Source organism: Apostichopus japonicus, chromosome 17, assembly GCF_037975245.1.
Source record: "Apostichopus japonicus isolate 1M-3 chromosome 17, ASM3797524v1, whole genome shotgun sequence".
NCBI classification, from domain to species: domain Eukaryota; kingdom Metazoa; phylum Echinodermata; class Holothuroidea; order Aspidochirotida; family Stichopodidae; genus Apostichopus; species Apostichopus japonicus.
Genome location: NC_092577.1, coordinates 16,783,489 through 16,799,275, shown reverse-complemented (window position 1 = coordinate 16,799,275; position 15,787 = coordinate 16,783,489). Strand labels below are relative to the sequence as shown.

The following is a 15,787-nucleotide window of genomic DNA, read 5'->3' as shown; positions in this document are numbered from 1 at the left end:
GGAGGGTAAAGTCCCACCAGACTCCCCCTCCTTTCGTGAAGCTCCCTCCGAGGCAGTAGGTGCGTCGGAACTTGGCGCCTTAGCCTTACCCCCACTATTAGTCATAGAGACATAAGAGGAGGGATAAGCGCGAAAGACATGCCCCTCCTTCCCACAGAGTGAGCACCCTTACAAAAAAAAAACATTGAATTTCCTATAAAAGACCCATAAGAAATTTCCTTAGGGATTTGGCCCACGGGAAAGAGCATTTCCTATGGGGTTTTTCAGGGGAAATATGCCAGGGGAAATTTGAGTTTGACACACGGGGAAGAGCATTTCCTATGGGGTTTTAACGGGGAAATAACCCACGGGAAATTTGAGTTTGACACACGGGGAAAAGCATTTCCTATGGGGTTTTAACGGGGAAATAACCCACGGGAAAAAAACCCACAGGAAACTTTCTCCTGGAAACGGCAAAATCCTACAGGAAAAATCCTGAAGAAACCGGGGCTAATTTCCCGGAAAATCCCTGTAGCTGGTTTAATTCCTTGGGATTCTTCTCTCCTATTAGCTGGAACCCGAACATGTTGGTGATTTTCCCATTGAATATTCCTACAAGAATATCCCTGTAGATTTCCCTTTTGACGGCATCAAAGATGTTCAATAATCCCTAAAAACAAAAAATTAAAAAACCAGCGTTCCCAAGACTGCAGCACCAAAGAGGACCAACACGTTCTTCATAGTGAATTAACTTTATATTGATCAACAGTTTACATATATAAATGTGTAAAGCTAAGAATGAAAGCCTCTGGCAAGTGAATTGAGCTGTGGAACTACTATGTCATGAAGGTAAAAAATTAATGCAACAAAAATTAAAACTTCTTGTGAATAAAATCTGTAATATTTCTATTGCTATTTGTACTACATAAAGAAAGTGAATAAAGTTGTAAAAGTATAAGAAATGTGTATATAAATGAGATTAAGTGGACGGATGGATGTGGACGTAAATAAAAACTACTTCTGCTCCTCGAGATGGTAGGCCTTTCGCTCGTCCTTCATCTTCTCGGCCATCTTACTCCTTATAGCTGTCCGAGACACGCCATTGAACTTTAATAGCGTCAGCCCTAAAAGAACAAAGAAATTAGTGGGTATGAGATTTTGTCAAGATAGTAGTCAAGATACTAATTTGCCAACATTGCATTTTCAGAAATCGCAGAGCTCAATTTTTTGCAACAATAAGGATCTTTCCCCTAAAAGATAGGTTTAGTATAGGGAGAAATAACTGGGATGAGATAACAGAACTTGTCTTCAAAATGTGTGACTTTGATTAAATAGAAAAATTTGGAAGAAGTACAGCTGTTAAGGGATGCAGAAAAACTTAGGGATTTTAAGGGCCACCAGCAAAGCTGAAGTATGTGTATAAAATAACAAAGCTCAGAGCTGTAAATGACTCAAGGCCATGCATACTTCAACTGGTTTTAGGTTGTATCATATGTGGAGGGTAGTTCACTAATAATTCATCGGAACACCATGGCCGTTGTGATTTCAAAAGTGCAAAGGCAATTTCCCTTTTCATTCACAGCTCGGCGATATAATTTTATTCACATTGTACTTACTGATCATTTCTTCCACCTTCTTTTCGTCTAGCTTGTTTCTAGTTTCTCCACTTTTTGACTTCCCAGTTAGAGAAGAAGTTGCCATATCTTCTCTGGTGAAGCCTGTCCGCATCACTTAACAAACCAGCTTACAATAATCTTTTGCCAGCATGGCCTTCTCCACCTTTACTGGATCCAAAATATCAGACAGAACCTATGATAAGAAGTATAGGTGAAACAAGATTACTCAGATTAGAAACATTGTCGGTTACTCAAACAAAATGAAAACAATAAACCATTTAAGTTCACCCTAAAGGTAATCTGTATTGGCCCCACATTATATATATATAAGGCCCTGCTTTACATAGCATGCTTTAATTGACAGAAGTCTTCAAAAGTACTTCGCCAGAGGTTTTTACTTTCCAAATTGTTCTCAGACATTCTAAATGGACACACAACATGACTGGATATCCCAGTGAGGTAAATCCGCCAAAGTGGTATTTAACATTTGTTTAAGAATATTGACAACAGGTGACCAGATTTTAATATCTGGCAAATATTGGACAGGTTTTGACAAATTATAGACACATACCTGTGTTCTGTCTATTGGACCTGCTGGCTTCTCAGCTAATGAAGATGGCGTTGATGGTGGTGGTAATGGTTTTGATGGTGGTGGTAATGGCTGCCTTACTCTAACGGGCGACTGGATAGGAGCCGGTTGAGTCCCTGCAGTCTCCAGAAGCTGCTGATACCTTCCAAACAGAGTTTGAAATTTGCCTAATATATTGGGCAGACCTATGGTAGAAACAAATATTGTTGAAACTATTAGACACTGGAATGCTGAAGGAATATGAGATTAGGATAAGATATATGGACATTCACTAGAACAAGTTGAATTTTCCCAGCTTTGGTACCTGCTAGAGAGAAAGTAGATATGAAGCCTTTAGCCATGAGAGGTCATGCATTATATGCAATATTTAATCATAGTTTCCATCCACAGACAGATGTTGGGAAAATAACCTGTATATTATTAATTGTGAAAAGCAAGAAAATAAATTGAAACACACTTTCACTGACATGAGTCCAGTAAACCTACATGAGCTCAATATAGAAGCTAGCACAAGATACATAATTCCTCAGAAGCACATACCTTTCAAAATGGTTCTTTCCAAGTCTTGAATTTTAGTTTGGGCAGCTTCCACCTTCTTTTCCGACTCATCAAGTCTGTCCTTCAAAATTCCGTTTTCCCTCCTCAAAAACTCTACCTTGGTTTCTACATCATCACTCCCATCATCACGATCATCGGAATATGCCAAGTCTCCATCTTGGCAGCTGCCACGTTGACTCAGGAGAAGCTCTATTATGTCGTGACCTGCTGCAGACTTGGCCTTTTTGGAGGGGTTGACATTTTTCTGTAAAATAATAAAATTTACACTATTACTTGCCATGCTACATGATTGCTGGGGTACTGTTGTTGAGCGCAGCATACTTTTACTCTGGAATGCAAATCTTAAGGTGATCTTTGGAGAAACGTTAAAAAAAAAAGGGTCCAACGGACTGGACCAAACTTAAAGCCAGGATTGTGTGATTGGGAAGTTGAAATATTTGTTGATTTCCTTCTACTTGTAATTACTATTACAAACTTTCTTTTTTTGGGGGGGCGGGTGGGGGGGCCAGATAAGTGGGTGACTACTCTTGCTTAAATAATCACACCACTTAACTAAATATGTAAATAGTGAATGAAAGGGTTATTGTTCATACCCTGAGAGACTGATGGCTCTCGTGGTTCCTCCTCTCTCATGTCCCATGTAAAATCATCTGGCAGCTGTTTCCTCTTCACCGCCCGATGGCCTCGACCTTTGGGTGAATCTGTACAGCTTGATGGAGCCGGCTCGATCTGTCTCATCTGTCTCTCCATATCTTCTTGTCCTGATGAAAACATTAAGGACAGTATATAATTATACAGGCTAGCATACGGTACCTTTAAAACAAAGTTCCCACATATACCGTTCTTCCAGTTTAGGCCTAGCCCATATATACACAACTTCATATACTAATTGGGCCTCTCGAAGATCTTAAAAATTGTTTGGGTTAATAAAAACAATATGTAGCTTAGGCCTACCGATATCCCCCCCCCCCCCTATTGCCTGCAGTTTCACCAACCTACAACACAACTAATTACAATCCATATTCATGTGCCATAATTCAATAATTTTTAGTAATCACTAGTTAGAAAGAAATTAGGCTACAAGTGTAGCCTAACCATGTTCGATGATATAGTTCAAGTACTGTAGGCTAGGCCTAGCAGTACAAGCCTATATGTAAACCCATAGGCCATATGGACCTAGTTTATATATAGGCGTACCCAACTTTAATTAATGGAATACATTGGGTTGAGCCAGTATTATCATACAGCCTAGCATACAAAACATAGAGCCATAATATTTTTTTTATAATTTAAAAAAGAAATTCGCTAGGCCGCACATTCCCAATATACCCAGGCTATAGGCCTGTAAATTATAGGCACATAGGCTAGGCCTATATTGGGAATATGCATTAGGGTTATTGAAGTGATAGCCTAACGTATCGCTATAGCTATTCATTTCAGTATTATACTAGAAGTAGTCAGGCTTAAATCAAAATATGACACTTATGAATGGAATTTAAGATTTATTTCACCTGACTCTGAAATGCTACAAAATTATTTCGATGTACTTAGCACCTACAAACAGAACTTTTGCTGGCAAAAGCTTGTTGTTGTAACGAGCTGTCACTTTATCTCCGGTCTTGCACTTATCATCGAGGCTGAAAACATCCTTTTCAGGAAGCATGCTGATGCCTTTGTCACTTTGCCACTGGATAATAACGTGAGACATTTCACTTGACATATTCACTTTTCTCTTTTTACAAAATTAAGGAATAATAGTAAATTCAGTACTAAATTTGTTGAATAATATATGTTACATCCGAAGGTGAACTAGCTTTGTTAGGCTATAACTCATTTGGTTTTCGCGCTCGATGCCTAACCACAAATAGGGAGGTTCTATTTTTTAGAGGGTACTAACCGTAGTAATATACTTTTCAAGGATTTTTATTGGTATTTTGTCAGAGGTATTTCAGTGTATTTTATATAGAAATATTATTTATTTACATGTTATGCTAAAACATGCAGCAAAAAAAGTTAATACAAACGTATATATCAAATAATAAGTATAAAAAACCCTACGTTGATATATATAATTATGTGGTCAAGCTATGCTCCGCGTCGGTACGCGTTTGGATATAATCAGATCATTCATACCCATGTGTCATAGCGATATATCGGACTCTGGTGCACCAAAGTTAACGATAATACAACTTACAAGACTGATATCCGTTTAAATTAATTATAATTGATGGGTGGCGTTTAAGACTGATTCTAAGTATGAGTAATCGGCCAAGACGATATAAAAGGTGAGAATGGATCCACTCCTAGCCTACAACACGTTGTATTGCCATTAGCGTAGCCTATTGTAAAACTATCATACTGTAGTTATAAAGCCTAACGTTACTCATTAGGCTTAGGCTAACGTTACTTTGTTGTACATATTAAAGTAAAGTAGAACGATAGTGACAGAAAAAAAATCTCTCATTTTCATATATAATGTAGTTTATATGTTACCAAGCAACATATTTTTTTAATTTTCCAAATAGCACACCGGAAAGTTATTAAAAAGGGAATTAAAACATCGTTTTTTCGCCTCCGTAATTTAGGAATTTGCAAACACTGCAATGACCTTGAACAGCCCTCAGGTCAGTGAATGACGTCACTGTGATGATCTGTTCTGTTGTGAACTGTTCAGTACGGAGCTGTGCGTGCATTTCGTGCAGCATAACTGTTATTTTCCGGCGTAATGTTCAAGATATAAATAGATAATGAATATCATAGTGTTTCTTGATTTCTTCACCACGTGTTTACAAGTGTTTTCTTACGAAATTTGCGGCGATTTCGCAACGATTTCCCAATATCTGAAGAGGTAACTCGCAAGCTGACCCAAAGTAACGTAAATCTCAAGATCACGTTTTTGGCGGGTTTTATACAGAGTGATGTATGAATGTGCTCACTTACCAGTCAAACTGGCACAATAACAATTGTGATGATAGTCTCAAACGTAGATTAGCATAACAGCCGAAAGAAAATCCAAAGTTCTAAACAAAGTAGATTCGCTTGTATGCACTAGGCCCACTGGCGGATCCAAGGCGGATTACTTACGGTAGCGGATTACTTACCAAGGCGGATCCAAGGGGCCACTGGCCATGCCCCCCCCCCCCCAAAGGTGAGCCAAAAAGTGTTTCCGAGCATCCGCTAAATCATATGATTGGAAATTTTAAAAAATCGAGAGGAATAGCAGTGGTAGACTAGTCTAAACCTTTTCGTTTTCTGGTTTAAAATTAACTTATGCAGAGCTCCCAACTGACCCGCAATTCGCGGGAATTAGACCCGCATTCTAACACCCAAAGCCGATGACCCGCACAAGCGTCCGAAAAACCGCATTGTAATTGTCAAGTATACATACAAAAATTGCCATCAAATTTTGACTTAGCAACCATCATTTCTTTAGCATTTAGCATAATAGAGTATAAAACCTCCTTTACAGCATCATTTGAACCTCAAATTAGCCTATATTTCTTTTCATTGGGGCGAGCAGCGAACATTTTCATGCCACGGGAAAGAATGAATTATCACCTAATATTCAATTTATTGATGTTACACACAAAAAACTGAATATTTCTCAGAAAATTTTGGGTGACAAAAGCCTTTCTAAGTGCCACCATTTTACATGTAGGCATCACCAGGATTCCAAAAAAATTCAAAGGGGAGGGGGACACCCCTTCCCCTTATACCCCTCCCCCAGGACGGCGATTCGTGGCATGGACCAGCATTTGCCTTCTCAAGAGTTGGGAGCTATGTAAATGTATGAGCATGAGGATTTTACCATTTTGCAGGTACAGGCTGGTTGTAAGAAATTTATAACCTATGAGAAATAAAATTTCTTCAGAAAGATGATCCCAACTTTGTTTTATAAATATTTTAGAAAATTACACTTGGGAAACATTTTTTTTACAAGTAACTTAACATCACCATTGTACACTTTTGTCGCACCAAATTTTCCACCCCCTCCCCTTAGACCCCTCCCCCATGTCACTCTAATGCCACTTTGGCCCCTCCCAAACAAAGGCCCTGGATCCGCCAGTGACTAGGCCTACTGTAAAACATAAACGTTCCTTGTTCCGTGCATCATTAAATCAAACAGAAAGGTTTCATTGAGCTTGAAATACAACCGCATTTGAACTCAATCGAGTAGTAAGTCTAGCTCGAACAATTTTCTCACTACATGCAATGCCTGTTGCGTTTATTCACATGCATGCCTCGTGGTTTGGGCTTCAGGAGGAATCGTATTCTAGCCCAACTTCACGTAGGTCCGCAAACGGTACTTTCACACTGTGCAAAGATAAGTGACAGTGTGCGCTACCGTAAGTAATACTTACACGATGTTTTGTTTCGCTCGAGCATACACACATTTCCTATTCGTATTACATTTAAAGTGGTTTGGAGGGTATGAACACATCTCTGCCCCAAAAAACTCTGCCTAAGCGACGTCCATGCCCCAATTGAAATTTGCACGTGGATTCTCTCCTCACATAGTCATTAGGTTGTTGACGTCTGACATGTCTTCCAGTTCCAACACTTACTGTTGCATTTATCGGGATATATATAAATAATGCGGCATAAAAGCATTAATCTTTCAAACTTTTATTACTTTAGTGACCTTGCCACACGCAAATTTCAATTGGGCCCGAGAATCATCTTCTGTGAAGTGGGCAGAACAAACTTTCACATTCTTGCCATGAGAAACTCCTGGTGCGATGAAGTCTTTCCTGGTTCTCCTCACAAATCGTATCCAGTTTCCGATATCTCTCACTACTTTTTCCGCTTGGAAAATTGAAAAAACTTATTGTAGAGTCCACTTTCGTTCTGTTGCATCCCCCTACAACGCAATTTCTTGGATTTTGCTAGTGGTTTACGTTGTTTGTCGAGTCCAATATAGAGTAGGTTGCAACTAAACTTACACACTAAGTGCACACTGCTGAAGTACACTACGCCGAGCTCACGTTATCATCATAATGACGTCACATGTCACTGTAGATCACGTGATCATCATATCGCTTTTCGCGAAAAGCCCAATTTTTTTTTAAAAAATCAACGAGTTTAGGATTTTTTTTAAGCCTTTCCCAACATCGGATTGACTTGAATTTTCACATGTGTAAAATGGAAACCAACTAGAATACTCTTGAATAAAATCGTATTTTTTCGTCGATGGTGAAAAATCACTGTCGTTCATCTTTAATGGCGGAGTAGGATCGTAACTGTATAGGCTAGCAATACCAAGCCAGTTAACGTACGGAACATTGCGCACATAGCACAAGAAATCACAGGTGGTAAACTTCTATGCTGACATTATTCTTGCTCGTGATTGATCAACATTGGAACAAATTTTTCAATATTCCCGGAAATGTGAAATTAGTATAGCATAGGCCTAACCTATTAATACTATAGGCTATAGCGTAGTAGTAGTTATATAGACCTAGCCATAGGCTGATTCAGGTTCAAGTTTGTACAGTAGCCAAGGCTTATCAACTCTTGCACAATGAACCAAATACAAATGAACAAAACATGCATTTGCAACTAGCTTAAGGCCATGGCTAAAATTTAAGAGTCTTGTGAAATTAGGCAGCTAGACTAGGACAGTGGGTGCGTTATATGATTATTCTGGAAGTTATTGATGATAATATGATTATGAACTAGGCAGTAGTTGTCAACTTATAATGCACCTCTCAATTGTTAGACATACTCAAAGACCGATGTCCCTCAAAGTGCACATTAGGTGCCACAAAGGGTCCATCACGGTCAGTCAAAATGTATCTGATGTGGATCAAAGGTGTGCAATGTGTGTCAAATTCACTGGGCAAGAGGTACGTCAATGTGCAGCTTTTTTTTTATATTGACGCACCTATTCCGAGGGTGCGTTATGTGATAGGTGCATTATTCTGGAACTTATTGATGATAATATGATTTTGAAAAAAGAAAATTTAGGGCGACTCGATAAAGTACTGTGAAGTGGTACTGAAATGGGTGTTCTGGCATTTGCCACACAGACAAGTAAAGAGGATCAGAGAGGTTGGATATGCTCCTTGCGGTGTATATATATATATATATATATATATATACTTATATATATATATATATATATATATATAAGTACACTAGGTCTAGACTAGTGAGGTTGTTACTAATATTGTGAGATAAGTATTTTAACATGCAGCATGTTTTGGTACTTAAGAATGCAGCCTAATTCATTCATATACCTCTGTTTCACTTCAACAGATACCTCGAGGAAATTGGAGTTGAGATACCTAAAAGAACAAGAAACCGATGGAAAGCTGCTGCCGATGGCATTCCTAATCTTCATGTAAGTTTTTGTTAAACAGTATTACAATTAAGGGGGAGCAAAACTTAAAAAGAACTTTTCCTTTAAATCCTATGTACCGTTTTGAGATATTGACAGTTGAAGTATAATTGTATTTTCTACCATAAACAGGCTTGATGCAAACAGGTATGATGTCATAAATGCACACTCACCAAAAAAGTTTTGTTTTTCATTTCTCAATCTGTTGTTTTAACCTTGATAGGCTAGGGTTGATTGTTTGCCTGAGGGTGATGTGAACATTCTGACATAACAATGCCTGTGGCAAAGTCACAGTATGGTTACATAAAATTATTGAGTGGAAAATTAGGTGCAAATTGTAAAGAAAAACAAAACTTTTGTTTGTGAAAACATGTGAATCGATGACATCACAACTGTTTGCCCAAGTTCACTTTTGGTGCTGGTGGTAACAACTTTAGCTGTCCATCTCGGAAATAAATTTGAATATAATTAAGGCCCATTCACATATCAAAAGTAAAATATCTTCTGGATTATCCTTTTAATTTGTGATTCAATAAGTATAGTCATACGTCTGTAATTGAAAACACAAATATTTTTATGATAAATATAAAAAAAATCTTCAACCCTGTGTAGTCTGTAAATTAATAGTGATGGATCTTTGAAGCTCAATAAATGACAGCCTTGAAAGTATATTGCAGGGCTACTTGATCTCCCATGAATGGCTTTAGAGATTATAAAGAGTTTGCATCTTCCTGTTTTATTTCTTCTCGAAGACTGAAGTATATGCAATTGTGATGGTATGTATATATGTGAGTGGCGTCTTGGCTTCTAAACATATCTCATGAACTGAAATGTTTCTTAAACTTCAAACTTGCTGATAAGATGATCCCTATAACTATTGTTAACTTCTAGGAGGACCCAGAGGCCAATGCTCAATCAGATGCCGAAGAAGGGGTACCTTTTGTCAGGGAAATAGACATTCCTGAAAATCATTGTGGTCCAGATGATGCTGATGATCAAGGCCCTGTTACTTGGGAAAGAGAATATCCTGTGAATGACTCTGAGGAAGAAGATATCTTTGAAGATACTGTGGAAGAACTTGATGATGAGGTAATGCAGTTCACAAATTAACCTTTGTTTTATAGTACAGAACCGTTAACATCCTGCTCAATCCGCTTACAGAAACAACTTCAATATATACAGTGATGGCGATTTGTTTCAAACATTGGGGGGGGAGACATTTCCTTGGGTACATGCGTGTATCCAGGAATTTGTAACCGGGTAGCGCGAAGTACTATCAAAGCGGAGAGCCACTATTGGTTGCTGTGCAGCGTACAAGGTAATTTCTGTTTTTGATAGCCCCCCCCCCCCCCAGTTCACCAGAAATGGCACTTCTCGGGCTTGAAAATGACCAACCAGATGTACATTGTTGCCTGACAACCAATTTTTTACCAATAGTTTTTTCCATCCATAACTATTTTCAAGAGTGTCACAAATCATGTTCGACCTCATCGCATCTCCTGTGAATCGTTGTTTTATAGGTTATTACTACGTTACAGCCCACAATACCGGTCAGCCCCACTGTTCAAGGTTCTAAGCCCATTATTTGTTCAGAATTTTAATAACAAATTCACTTAAAAACATAGATCACAAAATTTCATCTATGAGAAACCAATACAGAAAAACCCCCTTCAACCCCTAACAGACTGGCCAAAACTGCATGAGTCGAGGGAAGTATGATGAAGAATGTTGATCAGGGAATTTTCAAAAATTCTAAATTCAGACAAAGTTAATTTATTGGTGTACAAATATTCAAACCTCTTATAAAGGCTACTCTAAAACTTTGATATCATAAAAATAAATACAACAAATATTCTCCAGGGGGGTCTTCCCCTTCGCCCCCCCCCTTGGCTACGCGCCTGCGGTAAGAAATCTTGTAGGTAACAGGCCATATGAAAATGATCAGAAACTGGCAACACTTTGCACCAGGTCGCAACTAAGGACCTTCAATTGTGCAAAATTATCTCAAAAGGGAGGGGGACATCTCATGAGTGACAACATGCTATACGGTCACAGGTCACAGAAACGACCACCAAGAGTCATTTACTTCATGCAGCATGTGTTGGATGGACGTTTAGCCACCGCCAAATATGATTTGGATTAATAATCTCACGCATTATTTCTATTTATAGCAACACAAAAACTATCCCCAAATATTGGGGATATTAGATACTATATTCCCCCCACATAAAGTATTGGGGGGCATGTACTGACATAATCAAGTGGCAAATTCTGCAATATTAATATGTATTTCTGCCAGCTTTATACCTGACCTATTAGAATAACAATGATCAGAAGGTCTCTATGGTGCAAATTACACTAGTTTCGAAGTCCAGTATTTCATATGGAATGTGTATAACATTTTGTATTTTACATTGTTTTACATTGCATATGGGCAAGTTCTGAATAAAAATAACATCGAATTGAATTTCTTCTTTCCATGCAGCATGTTCTTCTTGAAGAAAATGGTGGTGTCCCACCTGAAGAGTGTCTGCCACTTTATGATGGAGCATTAATTACAGAGCCACTGAGTTCATTGGCAATTCTGGCCTTCGCTTTACGTCACAGCTTAACAAAAGTGGCTGTTCGCGATCTCCTGCAGCTGATCAATATTCATCTACCAGTAAGCTGCCTTCCCGAGACATTCTATCTATTTAGCAAAAATTTTGATGAAAGGACAGAGGAAGTTGAATTTCATACTTATTGTAAGGCTTGCTTGAACTACCTTGGTATGGACAGTATTCTGTCCTGCACAGTTTGTGGCAAAAACAACATAATGAAGTCGGATCTAGTTAAGGATGGTTTCTATTTCATTAACTTGCCCTTATCCACGCAATTACGAGATATAATGGAAACCCCATCACTGACCCAGCATTTTCTAAACAAGGAACAAATTGAAGTCATTTGGAACTGCGATGGCATGCCTGCTTTCCAGTCGGGTAAAGGTAGTGTGTGGCCGATCCAGTGTTTGGTGAAAGCACTACCACCAAATATTCGAAAGAAATACATTCTGATCAGTGGACTTTGGTTTGGTACAAGCAAACCACAATTCTCGACTTTCTTGAAGCCTTTTGTGGATGAATTTCATAATCTTGCGGAGGATGGAGTGAGATTTACCGATGCTACAACTGGTGTAGAACACAACACAAAAGTGTTTGCTACTTTGTGTGCTTGTGACTCTGTTGCAAGATGCCAGCTACAGGGCATAACACAGTTCAATGGACATTTTGGATGTTCATGGTGCATCCATGAAGGCGAAGTTGTCCCAAAAGGTCGTGGTCATGTTATGACATACCCCTATGACTTTCCACCTCCAGAGCAAAGGTCTCAGAGGGGTATGGAAGACCAAGCCATTCGGTTAGGTTCTGGTATGCCACGGGAAGGAGTCAAGGAAATATCCCCATTGTTGGTACTGCCACGATTTGATATAGTTAGAGGCTTTCCTGTGGACTACATGCACGCCGTTTGTGAAGGGGTGGGTCAGCATTTATTGAATCTGTGGTTTGACCGAACACACCATAACGAGGAATGGTTCATCGGCGACAGTCTGAGTACAGTTGATGAGAGGATAGAAAACATCAGCCCACCTAACGACGTTACTCGCCTCCCGAGATCACCATCTGAAAGAGCTCACTGGAAGGCTTCTGAGTTCAGATCATGGATCTTATTTTACTCACTTCCCGTTCTGAAAGGAGTCCTTCCCTCCGCATATCTTGCTCACATGTTATTGTTAGTACATGCTATTTGGATGTTGTTACAAGACAGTGTAAAGGAACATGAAATTTCCTTGTGTGAAATTATCCTTGTTAAGTTTGTGTTACAAATGAAGGAGTTGTATGGTGCCCACAACATGTCATACAATGTTCATCTCTTACTTCATTTAGCTGATACTGTTAGGAATTGTGCTCCTCTTTGGAGCAACTCCTGCTTTCCATTCGAAGGGTATAATCGTAAAATAAAGAGTCTTTTTCATGGCACACGATATATACAGGCTCATGATTGCTCAAAACTTTACATTACTGCAGGTTTTGCGTAATAGGGTTGAACGACTCCCTGCCAATACCCCACCAGCAGTTTTGAAATGTGTAGAAGGGCTTTTAAGAGGTTACCCTATCATAGTTAAGGCAGTTTCTTTTAACATGTGAGAATTTGCATGTGTTGCTATGAGGGAACCCATGTAATTATGAACCATCGCCTACCATCAGAATCCTCTTGGAAGCCTATTTCTCTGATTCCATTGAAAAACTTGAATTACATAAATTTTCTAGTGTCATATTGGATGGTCAGATCTTCAGAGTCAATAAAACAACTGGTAGAAGGAAGAATTGTTATGTTGCATATGGTTCAAATCAAGTTGGTGAAATAAGAGCCATTGTCAGGGTAAGAGGTCAAGAGGGCATGAAGGTTGTGTTTGTGATATCTGAGAAAAGAGTTAAAGAATGCAACTTTGGAAGTCATCAGCAAACTGGTGCAAAAGCTAGCCATATATGTCAAATATCAGATTATAGGCAAGAGGTACTTGTTGTTAAGTTAATAACTGTTAAAGTCATGAAATGTGTAACAGCTAACTTTGATAATAAAATATATTGTATGAAACTGCCTAATAGAATAGAGTTGGATTGAATATTTGTAATCACTTCAGGACATTGTCATCATGTTATCCTATGGAACAAAAACAAAAGTGTTAAGTGGCTTAATTTTAGTCATGGTGAATTGAACAAAAGTTTGGTTGAACATCAACACTCATTTGAAAAATGTCAACCTTATGTGTATATCTCTCATTCCAGTTACTGATTCTTGTATTAAGAAATTTAGGTTAAAGAGTCTTTATTCCTCCTCTTGCAAGTAACCTAACAGTGTTTTCATGTTATCTGTTACGACAATATTACTTAATGACATTTTTCATCATGCCCAAGAATCGGTTACAAAATTAGGGCACTGATTGCATATAAATTGTTGGAAGTTCTTTTGCCATGATGTAGCAGTAGTTTTTGATAAACTTATAGTACAATTTGGTTTGATAACCAAACAAACCCTACATGCCCCTTAATATTATCCATTATACTATCTGTTATAAGGATAAGGAAGTACTTGAAAAGGTCCAGAGGAGGGCTACTAGGATGATTAGTTCCATAAAAAGAGTGTCCCTTATAATAGGCGGTTACAACTGTTGAATCTCACCACACTGGAGCTAAGGAGGTAACGTGGGGACTTGATCCAGGTTTTCAAGATTGTGTATGGTTTCGACAATTTATCCTTTACCGACTTGTTCATGTTTGCTAACAGTAGTTGTACCATAGGTCATTGTCTTTAACTCCAAAAGTCACATAGTAGGATTAATATTTGGCATAATTTTTTTTCTTATAGGGTTGTGAATGATGAGAATGGTTTGCCTGAGAAAGTTGTACTTGCAAGTAGTGTCAATGGGTTTAAGAATGCTTTGGACAAGCACTTTAAGCATTGTAATCGGGTCTGAGTGTTTGTGTCTTCAGTTTTTTTTTTTCCTCTCTCGATAGGGTCCTTGATGGGGACTTAAGTGTCCCTCCTGATCCATTTTTTCTACTAAACTAAACTAAGGTGCATTTTGTAATAATAACAATATAATAGCAATAACAACATTTGTAATAGAACTAACTATTAATGAGGTTTGACTTTGTTTATACTGATAGTGTTGGAAGATTAGTACCAGGCTTGTTGGATTTGTTAGTGCCTTGAAATGTCACTCAATAAATTGTGTGTACCCCTATTACCATGTAATCATTTTAACCAGGGTTGCATATTCTTTATGGAGAGTGATACATAATAAATGATCATAAAAATTAACAAAAATATGTCTTCTTTCTTTGTGGAAGTTAGCTGAAGTAAACACTCTTATTACATTTTTTATTCACGATTGCTGTACATATGGTTTACTGCTGTTGTGGTAACTACAATTTGCATGCTTTGATGTTGCCTGCAAGACTACTTACTTATTGTAGGTTTAAACACATTGGAGATGAAAGTTTTCAGCTTGTCAAATAATCACATTAGGGTGAAATATATACTTCTTGAGATTTTTCTACAATGGACATGTGAACATTTTGTATGGGATTTTAGAAGGGTTGCATATACTTTCCACAAGTATTTTGTAATGGAAAATACTTTCCCTTTTCAACTTCCCACAGGGTCTTACTTGGGAATTTGGAACTTCCCATGGGGAGGTGACATTTCCTCTAGGTTTTGTATCATTTCCTCTTGGGAAATACCTTCCCTCAAGAATTTTTCAATTACCCGCAAGAACTTGCTACTTCCCGTGTGGAAATAAAATTTCCCTGTGGGATTTTGTACAGTTTACTATAGGAAATAGCCATTTCCTCTTGGGAAATGCATTTCCCCAAGACATTTTCAGTTTCCCACTGGGAATTACTCAGGAATTTGTTACTTCCTGTGGGGAAATGACATTTCCCATGGGAAAATGATATTTCTCGTGGGATTTTGTAGTGTTTCCTGTAGGGAATAGCCATTTCCCGTGGGGAAATGCATTTCCCCAAGACATTTTTCAGTTTCCCGCAGGGAATAACTCTGGAATTTGTTACTTCCCGTCGGGAAATGACAATTCCTGTGGGATTTTGTATCATTTCCTGTAGGGAATAACCATTTCCTCTTGGGAAATGCTGAATCCCTTAG

At 38.4% G+C, this 15,787-nt stretch overlaps 2 protein-coding genes across 5 annotated transcripts; one reads left to right on the top strand and one right to left on the bottom strand.

Moving 5' to 3' along the window:
* Positions 1-282: 282 nt before the first annotated feature.
* Positions 283-3,691, bottom strand: LOC139954638 (uncharacterized). Of its 3 annotated transcripts, XR_011788144.1 has the most exons (5): positions 3,340-3,691; positions 2,725-2,989; positions 2,167-2,369; positions 1,596-1,788; positions 285-1,103 (listed from the first exon to the last, which is right to left on the bottom strand). XR_011788144.1 is itself a non-coding variant. In XM_071954532.1 (4 exons), exons 1-4 carry the CDS (start codon positions 3,622-3,624, stop codon positions 1,711-1,713), a joined length of 831 nt encoding a protein of 276 aa, XP_071810633.1. In that variant the 5' UTR covers positions 3,625-3,691; the 3' UTR covers positions 283-1,710. The 3 variants fall into 3 exon arrangements, 2 of the variants coding, with proteins under 2 accessions (XP_071810633.1, XP_071810632.1); XM_071954532.1 differs by having other exon boundaries at positions 283-1,788; XM_071954531.1 differs by lacking the exons at positions 285-1,103; positions 1,596-1,788 and having other exon boundaries at positions 1,919-2,369.
* A 47-nt stretch (positions 3,692-3,738) lies between these two features.
* Positions 3,739-13,932, top strand: LOC139985035 (uncharacterized). 2 transcript variants are annotated; one of them, XM_071999212.1, is made up of 4 exons: positions 3,739-4,441; positions 9,001-9,085; positions 9,974-10,171; positions 11,568-13,932. In XM_071999212.1, exons 1-4 carry the CDS (start codon positions 4,404-4,406, stop codon positions 13,155-13,157), a joined length of 1,911 nt encoding a protein of 636 aa, XP_071855313.1. In that variant the 5' UTR covers positions 3,739-4,403; the 3' UTR covers positions 13,158-13,932. The 2 variants fall into 2 exon arrangements, with proteins under 2 accessions (XP_071855313.1, XP_071855315.1); XM_071999214.1 differs by having other exon boundaries at positions 3,739-5,027.
* Positions 13,933-15,787: the final 1,855 nt, after the last annotated feature.

What these genes read in the sequence shown, in the direction of transcription:
- LOC139954638 (XM_071954531.1), bottom strand. Translation starts at nt 3,624, where the DNA reads ATGAAGTTGTGTATATATGGGCTAGGCCTAAACTGGAAGAACGGTATA. An exon ending in CACGAGAGCCATCAGTCTCT is followed by an intron (nt 2,990 to 3,339) that starts CAGGGTATGAAC and finishes TTTATTATTTTA; the next exon opens with CAGAAAAATGTCAACCCCTC. An exon ending in GGAAAGAACCATTTTGAAAG is followed by an intron (nt 2,370 to 2,724) that starts GTATGTGCTTCT and finishes TTTCTACCATAG; the next exon opens with GTCTGCCCAATATATTAGGC.
- LOC139985035 (XM_071999212.1), top strand. Translation starts at nt 4,404, where the DNA reads ATGCTGATGCCTTTGTCACTTTGCCACTGGATAATAAC. An exon ending in CTTTGCCACTGGATAATAAC is followed by an intron (nt 4,442 to 9,000) that starts GTGAGACATTTC and finishes TCACTTCAACAG; the next exon opens with ATACCTCGAGGAAATTGGAG. An exon ending in ATGGCATTCCTAATCTTCAT is followed by an intron (nt 9,086 to 9,973) that starts GTAAGTTTTTGT and finishes GTTAACTTCTAG; the next exon opens with GAGGACCCAGAGGCCAATGC.